General features: G+C 42.3%; 1 protein-coding gene and 2 long non-coding RNA genes across 13 annotated transcripts in view; all 3 read left to right on the forward strand.

Annotated features, from left to right (window-relative positions):
* The window catches only part of LOC131334672 (uncharacterized), a 103,412-nt gene extending 91,550 nt beyond the window's left edge, over positions 1 to 11,862 (forward strand). For 5 of the 11 annotated variants that reach the window (XM_058369816.1, XM_058369815.1, XM_058369806.1 and 2 more), the window contains 10 exons: positions 6,792 to 6,887; positions 7,146 to 7,292; positions 7,849 to 7,912; positions 8,027 to 8,134; positions 8,219 to 8,916; positions 9,235 to 9,873; positions 9,972 to 10,139; positions 10,231 to 10,785; positions 10,868 to 11,014; positions 11,191 to 11,616. In XM_058369816.1, coding sequence (XP_058225799.1) covers positions 6,792 to 6,887; positions 7,146 to 7,292; positions 7,849 to 7,912; positions 8,027 to 8,134; positions 8,219 to 8,916; positions 9,235 to 9,873; positions 9,972 to 10,139; positions 10,231 to 10,785; positions 10,868 to 11,014; positions 11,191 to 11,601 — 3,033 coding nt within the window. In that variant the 3' untranslated portion in view covers positions 11,602 to 11,616. Of the gene's footprint in view, positions 1 to 6,791; positions 6,888 to 7,145; positions 7,293 to 7,848; positions 7,913 to 8,026; positions 8,135 to 8,218; positions 8,917 to 9,234; positions 9,874 to 9,971; positions 10,140 to 10,230; positions 10,786 to 10,867; positions 11,015 to 11,190 lie in introns of all 11 variants that reach the window. The other 6 variants (XM_058369805.1, XM_058369808.1, XM_058369807.1 and 3 more) reach the window with 6 other exon arrangements.
* On the forward strand, positions 106 to 3,914 carry LOC131334673 (uncharacterized). Its single transcript, XR_009202233.1, has 3 exons — positions 106 to 446; positions 2,299 to 2,407; positions 2,832 to 3,914. It is a non-coding gene; the product is annotated as an uncharacterized LOC131334673 (long non-coding RNA).
* Positions 11,863 to 11,866: 4 nt separating the features above from the next.
* LOC131334674 (uncharacterized) lies at positions 11,867 to 12,615 on the forward strand. The gene is made up of 2 exons (XR_009202234.1): positions 11,867 to 12,172; positions 12,221 to 12,615. It is a non-coding gene; the product is annotated as an uncharacterized LOC131334674 (long non-coding RNA).
* The last annotated feature ends 272 nt before the right edge of the window (positions 12,616 to 12,887 follow it).

The following is a 12,887-nucleotide window of genomic DNA, read 5'->3' on the forward strand; positions in this document are numbered from 1 at the left end:
CCTTCTTAAAAAATAAAGATTTTTTTTCGTTTTCGGAAGGAAGCCTTAATTGCCTTGGCTTGGTTATATAACTTAAAAGTGAGCTGCATGACTCTTGAGCCTTCGGAAAACTTTTATGCCCTTGTTACCAGAAGAGCGCCTTGGCAACAACACGAAGGCGCTGAGCTTGATTAAAGGCGTCGTTCAAGATCGGAAGGAAATACAAAAGGGGGTAAATATGTCAAACCCTAATCTACCTGACTAACCTCAATTCGGCTTGTCTGGAGTTCACAGAACCAACCGACAGCTCTGGATCTAACCTTGATCAACAACATCTCTCTCTCACGAGTCTATCTCAATCATCAGACTTCTCTCTCTTTGGTTCGATTGGTTGTTGGTCGTCTGGTTCTATTATCTTGCTGGTTCGGCTGGTGGTCTATTTTCTCTGGCTGTTTGTAACGCCTCAGGTAGACCACTAACCCAGTATCTTGATTTTTGATCCACGTGCTACATCACATAGCTCAAAAGCTTAAGCTCAAGATATTAGTAGTAACCAACATGATTTGTTGTATGTCCAAAATTAGATTATCTATTTGGACTTCCCATGGGGATGGGTTTTACAATCTCCCCTATTTTATTCCCCGCGGTCTCGCGAGGTGGTTGAGCACTAGAGTCACCACGGTTTTATCCGGGCCTTTTTCCTAGTGGCTAAAGTCACCATAGCTTTACTGGGTATTTTCTCTAGCAACCAAAGTCACCATAGCATTACCTGGGTCTTTTCTCTGGCCTAAGCCCACACGGTCGTATACATGGGTTGCTCTGATACCACCTGCAACGCCTCAAGTAGACCACTGACCCAGTATCTTGATTTTTGATCCATAAACCACACCACATGATCCAAAAGCTTAGTCTAAGATACTAGTAGTAGCCCACATAGTTTTTTTATATGCCAAAGATCATCTATGTAGACTTTCGATGTAGGACGGAGTATTACACTGTTTCCTCTTCTTCTTGTGGACTCTGAATTAATTTTCTGTATCAAATTTTGTTTGTTTTTTTGTATCACTCTGCTTTTTGCTTTCTATTTTCTATTTTCTATATTCATTTTGTACCTTGACTATTTGACATTTGGTTGATGTTTCTATGGTTTTTGAAATGGTACACTTCCTAGAATTGTTTTCCTAGTATTTCATTATTTGTAAATTCCAAGTTCTGTATCTTTTTGCTTATACTGTAACTCCGATTATTTGTCTACTCTTTTTTGTTAATTTTTCTCGGCTAAGTGCGCGTCACTTCAACAAGGCCTGCTCCCTGGCCTAGACCCCATGAGACCTATTGTGCCATGACGTCACTTGTGCCTTAATGACTATGGTTTCAACACAATAGGTGAATGATCATACCTGTACTAATATATTGAATCCCATCAGAACCTCGCATATAAGCGTGCTTAGCGAAGAGTAGCACAAGATGGGTAGCCCCTTGAGAAGTCTCTGTGTTGGACCTTTACAATAGCCTCCATTTGCTTGGATAAGGCTTTATTGCATCAGAGTTGGGTCTAATGTTATAGCGAATGTGCTTGATGATATTGCTCTGGGTCATTAAAGTGTCTCTCTTGCAGTCATTTTGACATTATATATGGGTACTTAGAGACTTTTTCTCGTGATTGTTCAATCTTAAACTTAAAATGAATTAGATTAACAGGAGCTTGATGAGGGGTTAAGGTTAAGTTCATCTCCATGTTAATAGTCATATTGTAGTTTCAGGCTTTCAGGTATTCACTGTTGATTACCAATTCTACGTTCATGCATTTGTCGTTAAGGGCATGTGGCTTTGGCGCAAGGAAAAAGTGTTAGGTAGTGGTTGTTTGAAACTACCATGTTCAAGGTACTGTGGACATCCTCCACTGTTCTCTTCTTTGTCTTTGTCACAGGAATCAGATACTTGCTAACACTGAGCTGTTTTTTTTTTTTGTCTGTTTGTTTTGGGGCCAATAGTAAAGCATGAGACTAATTCTTCATAACTTACAGACTAGTGTTTTGTCCGCCAACACTATTGAAGAGCTTCCACTATATAAGCACTACCCACACAAGCCACCTTATGAGATCGAGCCATTAGAAACTTCATCACATGAGTACTCTGTACAAACAGTTTCTTTTTTAGTTACATGCAATTGAACCGTCAAGTTTGCAGATTTAATTGAACCAACAATTTCCAAATTTGGAAAGATTGTCATTAAACCTTAATCTCATCATTTCATCCTGTTATTCAGTCTTTACATATATGTTCTTGGTGTTCTTATTTGTGTCTTGTTTGTTACAGTGCTACGTTGATCGACTTACTGGACGCAAGTTCTATTCGAAGCCACAAGTGTCTGAATATCTCAGAACTATAAATCAAAATAGCTCTGCATCCCAACAAAACAAAAACAGTCTGTTAGTAATGTTTCTTCATGAATTTGCCAAGTTATTTCTTTTGACTTCACCCAATATGTGGCCCTATGGATTGTATGTGCACTACATGCTATACTTCATCAATGACGGGCATCATATTCACTTATTAGGTTGAGTTCTTTAATTCTAAAAGAATGATGCAATATCAGAAGTATTCTAAGGTGTTAGAGTAAGCATTCAAGTTTGGGTATAATTATGATCAGTCCAAGCTGCAACCTGCTGGGAGTGATCTTCACTAGAAGCTTGATTTAAATATGCCTGAAAATGAAAACAGAGAATGGAACCTCTTTTGGTGCTATTGCAGAGTTAATTATGAAAGAAGTAAACTGGGAAAGCTTTGCTTGGATTATGGCTATTACGGAGTTAGTGCTCATAGATGGATTAATTGTGCTTTCTTTTCAGCTGACGTTTGTGAATTAACTGGCGGCAAAACAACACTGAAGCCAACGGGATCTCAATTTCATACGAGATCCTCCAAACAGATTGATATGGGCTTTAGCAATGAGTCTGCAGAAAAGGTTTGTTCCTCAACTGAGGCTCAATATTGATGGTATATTGCATATTATTGAACTTGATTAATCACATCTTTTGCTTCTTTCTGAAGTGTTTATTCCTCAATATACTGTTTATGTCAACTACTTGCATGTGGATTTGTTACGTGTTTACATAAAAAATTTCTGTATTTATTCGGTTGAGCAACATAAATTTTTTGATAGATGATAAAACTTTCAGTGAGCTCATACCCATTTATCAGGTCCAGAGTTCTTGTTTGTTGTTTTGTTTTAGCACAAGTAGTATACAAGGTTGCGAATACTGTTCCGTACCAGTTTGAGAGGAAACTGGTACTGTAACCCTCTAATACCGTCCCGGCTTCAATACCGAGCCTTACCGGACAATACCGGAAATATTGGTCGAGATGACGTTACCGGAAATTTCGTCCGAAATTTTGCAAAACAGAGAAAAAAAGAAGAAAATAGAGAAATGGAGGGGAAAGAGATAAAAAGAAGACGATTGGAGAACATTTGACTTTGACTCCTCTTGGTCTTCTCTGGCAGTCCGGCGTAATCTTGCAGCTGATCGATCTATGTTCACTGTGGGTGAACCGGTGAAGTTTCCAGTTTCCACACCGCTGTGGGTAGTCTTTTCTGGCAGTCCTCTATTGTTCCTGTACATTTTTCTCAGTTTTGGGGAGGTAAACATTACCTCTTTGAAAGTGGAATAAAAAAAAAGTGGAATAGTTGCATTGGGAAATTTGGAACGTGAATTTTAGTCTTTTAGAGAGAGAAGGAAGTGCGTTTGAAAACCAGTGGATTGGAAAACCTGTGGTTTTGAGCCCACCATTTGGAAAGCTATATTGATTATTAAAAATAAATGTTAAACTGAATTTTTTTTAAAAATTGTAATAGTCTAATAGTAGGACTTTATGTAAGGGAAAAACAAGGTTATAACTAAATTTATATATATTTTTATATTTTAACGACAAATCCAAAACTGTACCCGGTACCATACCGGTATGTACCGTTCTAGTGACAAATCCGGTACCATGTCTGATACGGTATTCAGAACCTTGGTAATATATGATGTTTATATCCGAATTCAAATTTGAGTACTGATAAAATCAACAAAATCAGCAACATGCTCGGAGAGTTCTCCACCAAAACTTTCATTGATACATTGCCTGCAATTGAAAAAAAGAAAAACCTCTGTTGGTATTACTTTCATGATATCTACCTTCACTTATATGTAGCAGAGCTATCTGACTGGAGCAAAAATGGGGAAAATCTGCAATTAGTGATGTCAATTAGGAAGTGTGTTGGGGGAATGCTCTAATTCTTTTTCTATAGGTTGTCATTGAGAGTGTCACGCCTGATGGATTACCTCCAGGGTGGCGTAAAGAAATCAAAATTCAGAAGAAGGCAAATGGGACTAGAAAAGATACGGTCTGGATCTCTTCTTCAATACTTCGATCTTTCAATTCAGTGTTTTGCTTATTTCCTTTCTTTCTCTGTACACACATACACACCAAGTGTTTGGTGTAGATACTTACATCTTTACACATCTTGCTTTGGTACATCATCATCTAATTGGAGTTTTGAGTTCTGTAGCTGAAGTCCTTCCAAAACTTGGTGTATAAATTAATTTTGATGAAGATCTAACTGCTGCAGTACTACACGGATCCTGTAAGCGGATATGCATTCTTCTCCCAGCCAGATGCTTTGCGCTATCTGAAAACTGGAGACGTCAAAAGCTGCTCTATGAAACCAAAGAAGAGGGATGAGCTAGGGTTTTTAGATAACGGGACTTTGGTAACTACATGTCTTTGTTCCATATTAATCGTTGCTTTATTACATTTTCTGATATGTTGATTCATTATTTTATGTTTGCAATTGGGGAGAATCCTATTTTTTGTACTGCCTTCAAGAAGTCTACCATCCCGTGTCGGTATACTAGAATGTTGCTATTGAAGAAATGGACAAGAAAATCTTCACTGAGAGGGTGTTATACACTGTTGGATTTTTGACATTAGTGTTTAATGAATATGATTTTCCAGGCTAAAATGGGAGAATTAGGTGTAGCCACAAACTCTCAGCAGCTAGAGGGGTCTCAAAATGTCGAAATTACGAAGCGAAAGAGTCACACGTCTAATCGGAAGCCAGTGGGCTCTGCTGAGCAGCCTGTAGAAAAGGTTAGTTTCATATGTGCATGAGGTAATGTGGATAGACTGCGTAATACCACTTTTTCTTGTCTTGATCAGAAACAAGCTCTGATTCTTCAACTAATCTCTAGGGTGTGATTGAGAGCGTTGCAACTGAAGGGCTGCCTCCAGGGTGGCTACAGGAAACGGTCAGGATCTCTTCTTCAATACTTTGATCCCATTTCAATTCTGTTTTTCATTATTCCGTCTCTCCCTCTCTCCTTTGGAACACATAATGTTGGTGTATATAGTGCATCTTCACAATCTTCTTTGGGTTGTGGTATGTGGAGCTTTTGAGTCGTACACTTGTCCGACTCTATATGAATCTTGATGGAGATCAATTTCTTGCAGTACTACACGGATCCTGCAAGTGGATATGTACTTTTCTCCCTGGAAGACGCTTTGCGCTATCTGGAAACTGGAGATTTTGATAAGTGCACTGTCAAACCGAAGAAGAGGGACAAGCTAGGGTTTTTTAATGAAGATACTTCTGTAAGTGTTTATCTTACTTGCTGGCCCAACTAATCCTTCGTTCGTTTATTTTTGGTGGTTGTCATTTTCTCTTCCTGGTCGAACGTAATTTCAATCTTGAACTGAACCTCCATAGATTGTCCTGTTTGTCGATTTTGTGGCACATTCAGGGATGCAATTATTTTACTTAAGAAGGATATGTAGCTAACAACTTATGTTTATCACGTGTGATGTCATTGTCTGTGTTTGCATTTTGCAAAGTGTGTTCCTGACATCTTCAAGTTGTGCATTTGACTTCTTGTGTTAGTGGATTTATAGCGTCTTATTAGCAGTCGATATCAAATACTTGATGTTGTTTATCATCCGAAAGAATAATGTGCCATTTTGTGATAGTATGACGTGTTAGAACAAAGTTATGTTTGAACAGTTAAATCTGCAACATGTTTGGAGTGATTTCCACGAAAATCTCCATCTATATCTGCCTAAGGTTATTGGAAAAAGAAGCTTCTTTCGGTAGCACCTTTACAAAGTCTACGTTCACTTAAGCCGATATGTATGTGAGCGTTACTTTAAAGAATCAACTTAGGCCAATTTTACTTATTATGTCCGTTAGGATTTAGTGCTTCATTTGTGACTCGGCTAACACATGTTACTGATATTCTTAGTAAATGTGGTTTTTTTTCCAGCCTAACGTGAGTGAATTGATTAGAGTAAAAAACTCTTTGAAGCAAGAGGGATCTCAAAATGGGGCAACTCCAAGGGCTACAAGGCATGTGACGAAACAGAGGGAGATGGGCTTCAGCGAAGTGTCTATAGAAAAGGTTGGATCATAATATATCCCTAGCTGACGGATTGCATTTTATTACACATCCTTAATCAGAGATCTAAGTATGTTTCTTTAAGTAATGTGTAATTAGACATTTGATAATTGAACTTTGATTATTTGATGTTGGTAAATTGCATATTTTCAGTCAAACATGGTTGAAATAACTGGAGGCCTAACCTCACTGAAGCAAGAGGGATCTCAAAATGTGAAAACTCCGAAGAGTACAAGTCGCTTGTCCAAACAGAAGATAAATGGCCATAGCAAGCATTCTATAGAAAATGTAGGTTTCTATGTTCCACATAATTCTCAACTTGATTTTTGAAGTATTGCATGTCGTTACAGTGGATCTGATTCTGCAAGTGATGTCTAGGAAATGATTGAGAGGGTCACACCTGACGGGCTACCTCCAGAGTGGATAAAAGAAGTCAGAATTCAAAAGAAAGCAAACGGAACTAGAAAAGACACGGTCTGAATTTTCTCTTCCATACTTTTCAATTCACTTTCTCTGTGTCTTTTATTTTGGTGAGCAAGTTTAAATGTTCTCTCTCTCTCTCTCTCTCTCTCTCTCTCCCCACACAGATGTACACACAATTTATTCGTATAGATATTGCATCTTCATTATTTACACATTTTTGTTTGGATGCGTTACCGATAAGTTGGAGATTTTGAGATCTGTACGCAGTTGTATCCATGTGTTATTCTAATGGAGATTTTATTTATACAGTACTACACAGATCCAGTAAGTGGGTATGTGTTCTTGTCCCAGAAAGACGCGTTGCGCTATTTGAAATCGGGAGACATTCGTACGTGCGCTAAGAGGCCAAAGAAAAGGGATGAGCTTGGATTCTTAAATGAAGCCAGTTCTGTAAGTGTATGTCTTGCTTTGTTTCCCATCTAACAGTGGTTTTGTTATAATTCAGTTTTAGATTTTCTCAGTCAGTAGTATTGTGGTTTTTGGTGTATTGTATAGCAGGTTCAGTTAAATAGTGATAAACTAGAGGATGATTAGTGGTGTGTGAATATCTCGTGCGACTCAAACATGTTGCAAAGAACAGATAAATTAACAATGGTCACCTCACCTAATTGCTCTGAACGAAGATTAGATTGTTAATATGGAAAATACAGTTGCAAAACTCACTTGTATTGTGAAATGAGAATCGACTCTGACACTCTGCTATTAGGATCAAAGTTGTTATGCCCAAGTTGGTTTTCATATTTGTATTTTCTTTTCCCAACTCCAACTGCTGAAATGGGACACGCTTGTTGGTTTTACCCTTCATGGAAACAATTACCATATCAATGTTGTTACCCATGTATTATTCGGTTTTGCTTACTTCTAAATTCTGCCCTCAATGAGTCATCACTTCAAATGGAAGAAAAGCTCTCATCTATGAGAATCTCTTTGCAATTTTCTGTTCTGTCTATAGCTTCCATCTGTAGCTGCCACCCAGAAGATAGGGAACCATACTCCAAAAAGACGACTTTTCGCAGGTGAGAGATTATCTAGTGATACTCATTCTTGTATTTTAACCTGCACCAAGTCAGACCAAGTGAAAGATGGGATGAGTAAATTAAGAAATATTCACTCCGTTGCTTCTGAGGAAGAATTCACTGCTGCAGGTACAGAAAACGACGACACGAGAATCTTAGAAACAGCAGATGCTGGAGGACCACGAAAGAGGCAACGGATTCTTGAAGGAGAACTGTCTCCTGGTAAAGTTTGAATAAGTTAAATATTGGATGAGTAACCAAAACAAATTCACTTTTTTGCTTCTGAGGAAGAGTTTACTGCTGCAGGTACACAAAACAGGTTCTCGAGAAGCTTAGAAACAGCAGATGCTGGGGGGCCGCAGAAAAGGCAATGCACTCGTAAAGAAAAACTTTCACCTGGTAATGCAATTGAGGAGGGTGCTGACAAAAAGGAAAGCTATGATCCTACCAGCTCACCTCCGCCAATAACCAAAGGCTCTAAGAGGAAACAAGGCAAGAGAGTTCGTACTGGAAATTCGACTGTTTCCAAGAAGAAAGATAAAAGCACTAATTCCGAGGCGACAAATAAAAGCAATAGAAAATTAGAGACTGGTGCTAGCAGATCCAAGAGGAAAAAGGCAGTTGGTGTGCCAAGTAGGTCTTCCTCACGACTCATGCGGCCCAAGTCTAAGATGGTCAAGTCTCTTGAATTTGCCCAAGAGGGGGAGCGTCTAAGGGCCGAGGCCGAGAGGACCAGGGCCGAGGGAGAAGAGCTTGTGAGGGAGACCGAGGCGGCCGAGAGAGCTCAGGTTGACGTGGCGTGGGCTCGGGAGTCGGCTATGGCGCAGGCCAAGGCAAGGGCGCAGGTGACACGCGCTAAGTTTGTAGCGGAGACATACACGCCACCAGAGTCGCACGTTTTTGTCCCGTCGGGCTTTGTGCGCTACGTGCCGCATCGAGAGGACTACAATCCTGAGTTGGTGCTGAGGGACCCCGAGGTGCACCTTTCGACGACTTGGTCTGAGGTATTACTTCAATACATGTTTTATGCTCCATTTGAAACATTACATTTGGGTAAACTTGCGTTAAACTGGCCCACTTGTATCGCACGTAACTTGAACCATCAAACAAATTGAATTCGAACCCGACCTGATAATTAGAACCGAAAAATGATGTGGAGCACCTTGAATTGCCCGCAGAACACCTCAACTTGGAAATTTAAATCAACTGATAGGACGCCTTGATTTTGAATGTTAAATTATTTCCATTGATTGTATTGCTTCTTGTACTTTAATTGCCTATGTACTAACGCATTCCCTTTTGCTTCTTGTTGTCTTGAACAGAGGAGGGTAGCCACCTCGCGCGGGCATGGAGGAGCAGCAAACTCGCTTGCGCTATACAGAGGATTGCCCGAGAGGGTTAGGCGGTTGGTAGATGAGGCAGGGTTTGGTCAGTTCATCCCAACATTGATGCAAACGAAGAATGACCACGCTGTTCTCACTGCACTAGCGGAGAGGTGGCAAGACACATCCAACACCTTTCACTTTCCGGTAGGGGAGATGACGGTGACTCCGTTAGACTTCGCGGCCATCACTGGCCTGAGGGTTGGAGGCGAGCCTATCCCATTCGACACGGGGATTTATAGAGACGAGGCAGCCCTAAGGTGGTTCCTGGGACGGGTGCCTGACCGGGATGGGGAAATGGTGAAGTATGAGCAATTCAGGGAGTACTTGAAGAAGATCCCGACTACGCAGCAGGAGGAGGAGCAGATGGCAAGGGCCTACTTGTTATACTTGTTCGGTGCTTCTTTGTACCCGAACAGGCGCAGCAAGGTGCACTTGTCTTACCTACCAGCTTTGCGGGACCTTAGCACGGCCTCACGGTTTGACTGGGGAGGAGCAGCTCTAGGCACGTGCTACGGCTTCATGGGAGACTTCACGAGGATCAAGAAAGCAGTGGCCGGCTACTGGAGGGTGTGGGAGGTATGATTTCAAACTTGTAGTTCAATTTCAATACACATTTGTACCTTTGAATTGCATAAACTGTCTTCTGACGCTTTGATTGTTTGGAAAACCTGCAGCTGTGGGCCTACGAGGTTCTGAAGATGTACCCACCGGAAAATAAGTGCCCTGACTTGAGGACTCTCCCGCGCGCGCTGATATGGGGTCCCCCGCACAGAGGCCAGAAGAAATCAAAGGGGAGTCTCCAGGCTTTCAGAGTCTACCTCGACGAGCTATCGAGCACTCAGGTAAACAAAAATTCTGCTAGTAGACTTTACCTTGATATGCTGTAATGTTGTCGCTGATATCCCTTGTCTTGAATTTTTGATTGTATTGCAGATAGAGTGGAACCCATGGGGCGGAGCAGTGCCTGAGCCAGAGTATGTGGCGAGGAGCAGAGTAGTGACAGCGAGCCGGGTGCTGTTGGAGTCCGCCTTTGGGTGGCAGTGGTACTTAGGCGACCGGGTGACGCGACAGTCGCTGGGTTTGTCTGAGTTCCAGGTTCCGGGGCCACTTCCGCCTCATGCTTCGCACACGGATAGCTACACGCTCGCTGAGCTGCAGCGATTTACCACACCAGCGACTGACCTTGCTGCTTTCCTGAGGCCCGAGTGTGACTATGCTGTTTACCGAAGGCAGTACTTGGCGGGGCCACTCGGAGTGTTGACGCACAGGGCTGTAGTGAGTGAGGTTTTAGAGGCAGGGCTAGAGCATCGAGGTGCGAGCTCAAGACCGAGAGGAGAGACTCCTCGCTCAAGAGAGAGGACTAGCTATGCGGCTGTTGGAGGTTTGCCTCGGCTTTCTTGGACCTTAGCAGTGCGCGATGCGCAGGGAGAAGCCGCTACTATTCAGTTTGAGGCGGCCAGGACAGAGCCTGCACAGATCACCGGACCGGTAAGAAGTAGCTTCTGTTTGTACCATTCCCTTGCACTATATTTGAGCTGTATTCTGAATTTTTGCAAAAAATGTATCTCAGGTGCCAGTAGAGTGGGTGGAGGAGGCTGTGCGCTTGATGCTTGCCATGGAGAAGGAGTTTCATAAGATAGCAGGTGGCACTCCTTTGCAGTTGCACTATCCACCGGCGGTGACTCCAGCTCCTACACCAGCGTCGTCAAGACCTCATGTATAATCCCAGAAACTTGTTCCATTCCCGCTTTCGATACTAGATAGGCTTGCTTTCGATACACGATATGCTTGGTAGACCCACTCTTGATACTTTAAGATAGTTTCTGCTTTCAACATTTGAAATATACAATATGCACAATGTATACTAAATGGTTGAATGAATTGACAATGTAGACACAAGGTAGGGCGGCTCCTAGGCGAAAGACGGTATGGGGCCCTCCTTCGAAGAAGGCAACGACGGGCACCTCTACCACTCCAGCCGCTGCTAAGAGACAGACGAGCACTTCACGACCAGCGGCTAGCGTGCAGAGAGCTGTAGAGAGTGCGGTCCGCGTAGAGGAGAGATACCAGATGAAGCTAAGGGAGAGGCCGCGCCAGCAAGAGCCAGCTCAGAAGAAGAGGAAAGAGACAACACCTCAAATCCTGGAGAGTGAGAGCGAGGAGGAAGAGGAAGAGAACGAGGAGTGCTTGCCTTTCAGTAGCAACTCCGATGACTCCGCCGATGACCCTGGGTACAAGAGGGACTCTATAGAGCTGGAGGATGACGAGGACGAGGACGATGACGACGACGACTTTTACGAATGAGGACTATCACTGAGCCTCATTTACTTTACTGTCTTTTTGCTTTTGATTCGGGTGTGCGTGCCCCCATAGATAGACTGTTGTGTAGGCAAGCGTGCCCTAGCTGACATTAGCAGGAGTAACATTGGGCCTGCGCCCGTTTTTGACTTTCGGGCGGATGTGCCACGTAGCTATGCTTTTGCTTGGGCCGTTTGAGCCTTGGCATACATGTTATTCCATCGTTGGATATTGATTAGTAGTATATAAAAGTTGCATCTTCTGGTCCCCCTGGCTTCTCAGCTTGCTCACCAATTTTCCTAGGCTTCTCAGCTCGCTGACCGACTTTTGATGCACCATCGAACCCTGTATCCAATTCCATTCCCCCCCGACTTCTCAGCTCGCTCACCAATATTTGATGCACCATCAAAGCATGCAGCCGATGCTGTACCACGTTTTCCAGACAGTCCGTTATTCCTAGCCTCTGGAAATGCCAGCTCACTAATTTTTGGTGCACCGTCGAAGCACGTAGCGGATTCTGCACCACAGTTTCCAAACAGTCCTTTATTCCTAGCCTCTAGAAATGTTAACTCACCAAGTTTTCGTGCACCGGTGAAGCCTGAATCTGATTCTGCGCTGCGCACAGTTGCTGACTACTCATGCATTCCTAGCATTTGGAAATGTCAGCTCACCAAATTACAGTGCTAATGCACCTCAACAATCTAATTCAGATGACAGGGAACGCCGACCAAACCTGAACTTATAAAGGATAAGCTGGTTTCAGAAGCAAGCCAAAGTTCGATCTTTATTTAAAAGCCTGCTTTCTTTAGAGGCTGTGTCGCATGGTGGTTTGTACTGAACCCCTGCCTTCGTGCATTTTGAGTCGGTGGCTTTGTGCTGTTATTAATCCACTGTATCGGATGTTGTAGTGTCGCAATGCCAAATGTAATTTCTGATCTGCTAATGGTTGATCTTTAATAAATGGGATGGTTGCTAGAAAAGGTTAGAGAGTATGAAATTCTTCAACTGAGAATCTCTTTTGACTTGGCCCTGTTTGGTTGCAGTTGTGAGTCTATTTTGAGTTTCTTCTTGCCTGGTTTGAAACCTGTTATCTGAAATGAACCCATTCCCCAGAAAAATCAGACATGTTTGTCTTTCTGGATTTAAGCACGCAGCCCTTGCCTTGAATGACATATATATAGGTAACAAGATTTTCTCCCTGCGAAAGGCAGGATAAGAAAATATTTATTGGTTTGAGATATGATTTCTTGTGGTGGGAAAGTAAACATGTAGATAAGCTGCTTCAGATATTA

The sequence above is a fragment of the Rhododendron vialii genome, chromosome 7a (genome assembly GCF_030253575.1).
Source record: "Rhododendron vialii isolate Sample 1 chromosome 7a, ASM3025357v1".
NCBI classification, from domain to species: Eukaryota; Viridiplantae; Streptophyta; class Magnoliopsida; order Ericales; family Ericaceae; genus Rhododendron; species Rhododendron vialii.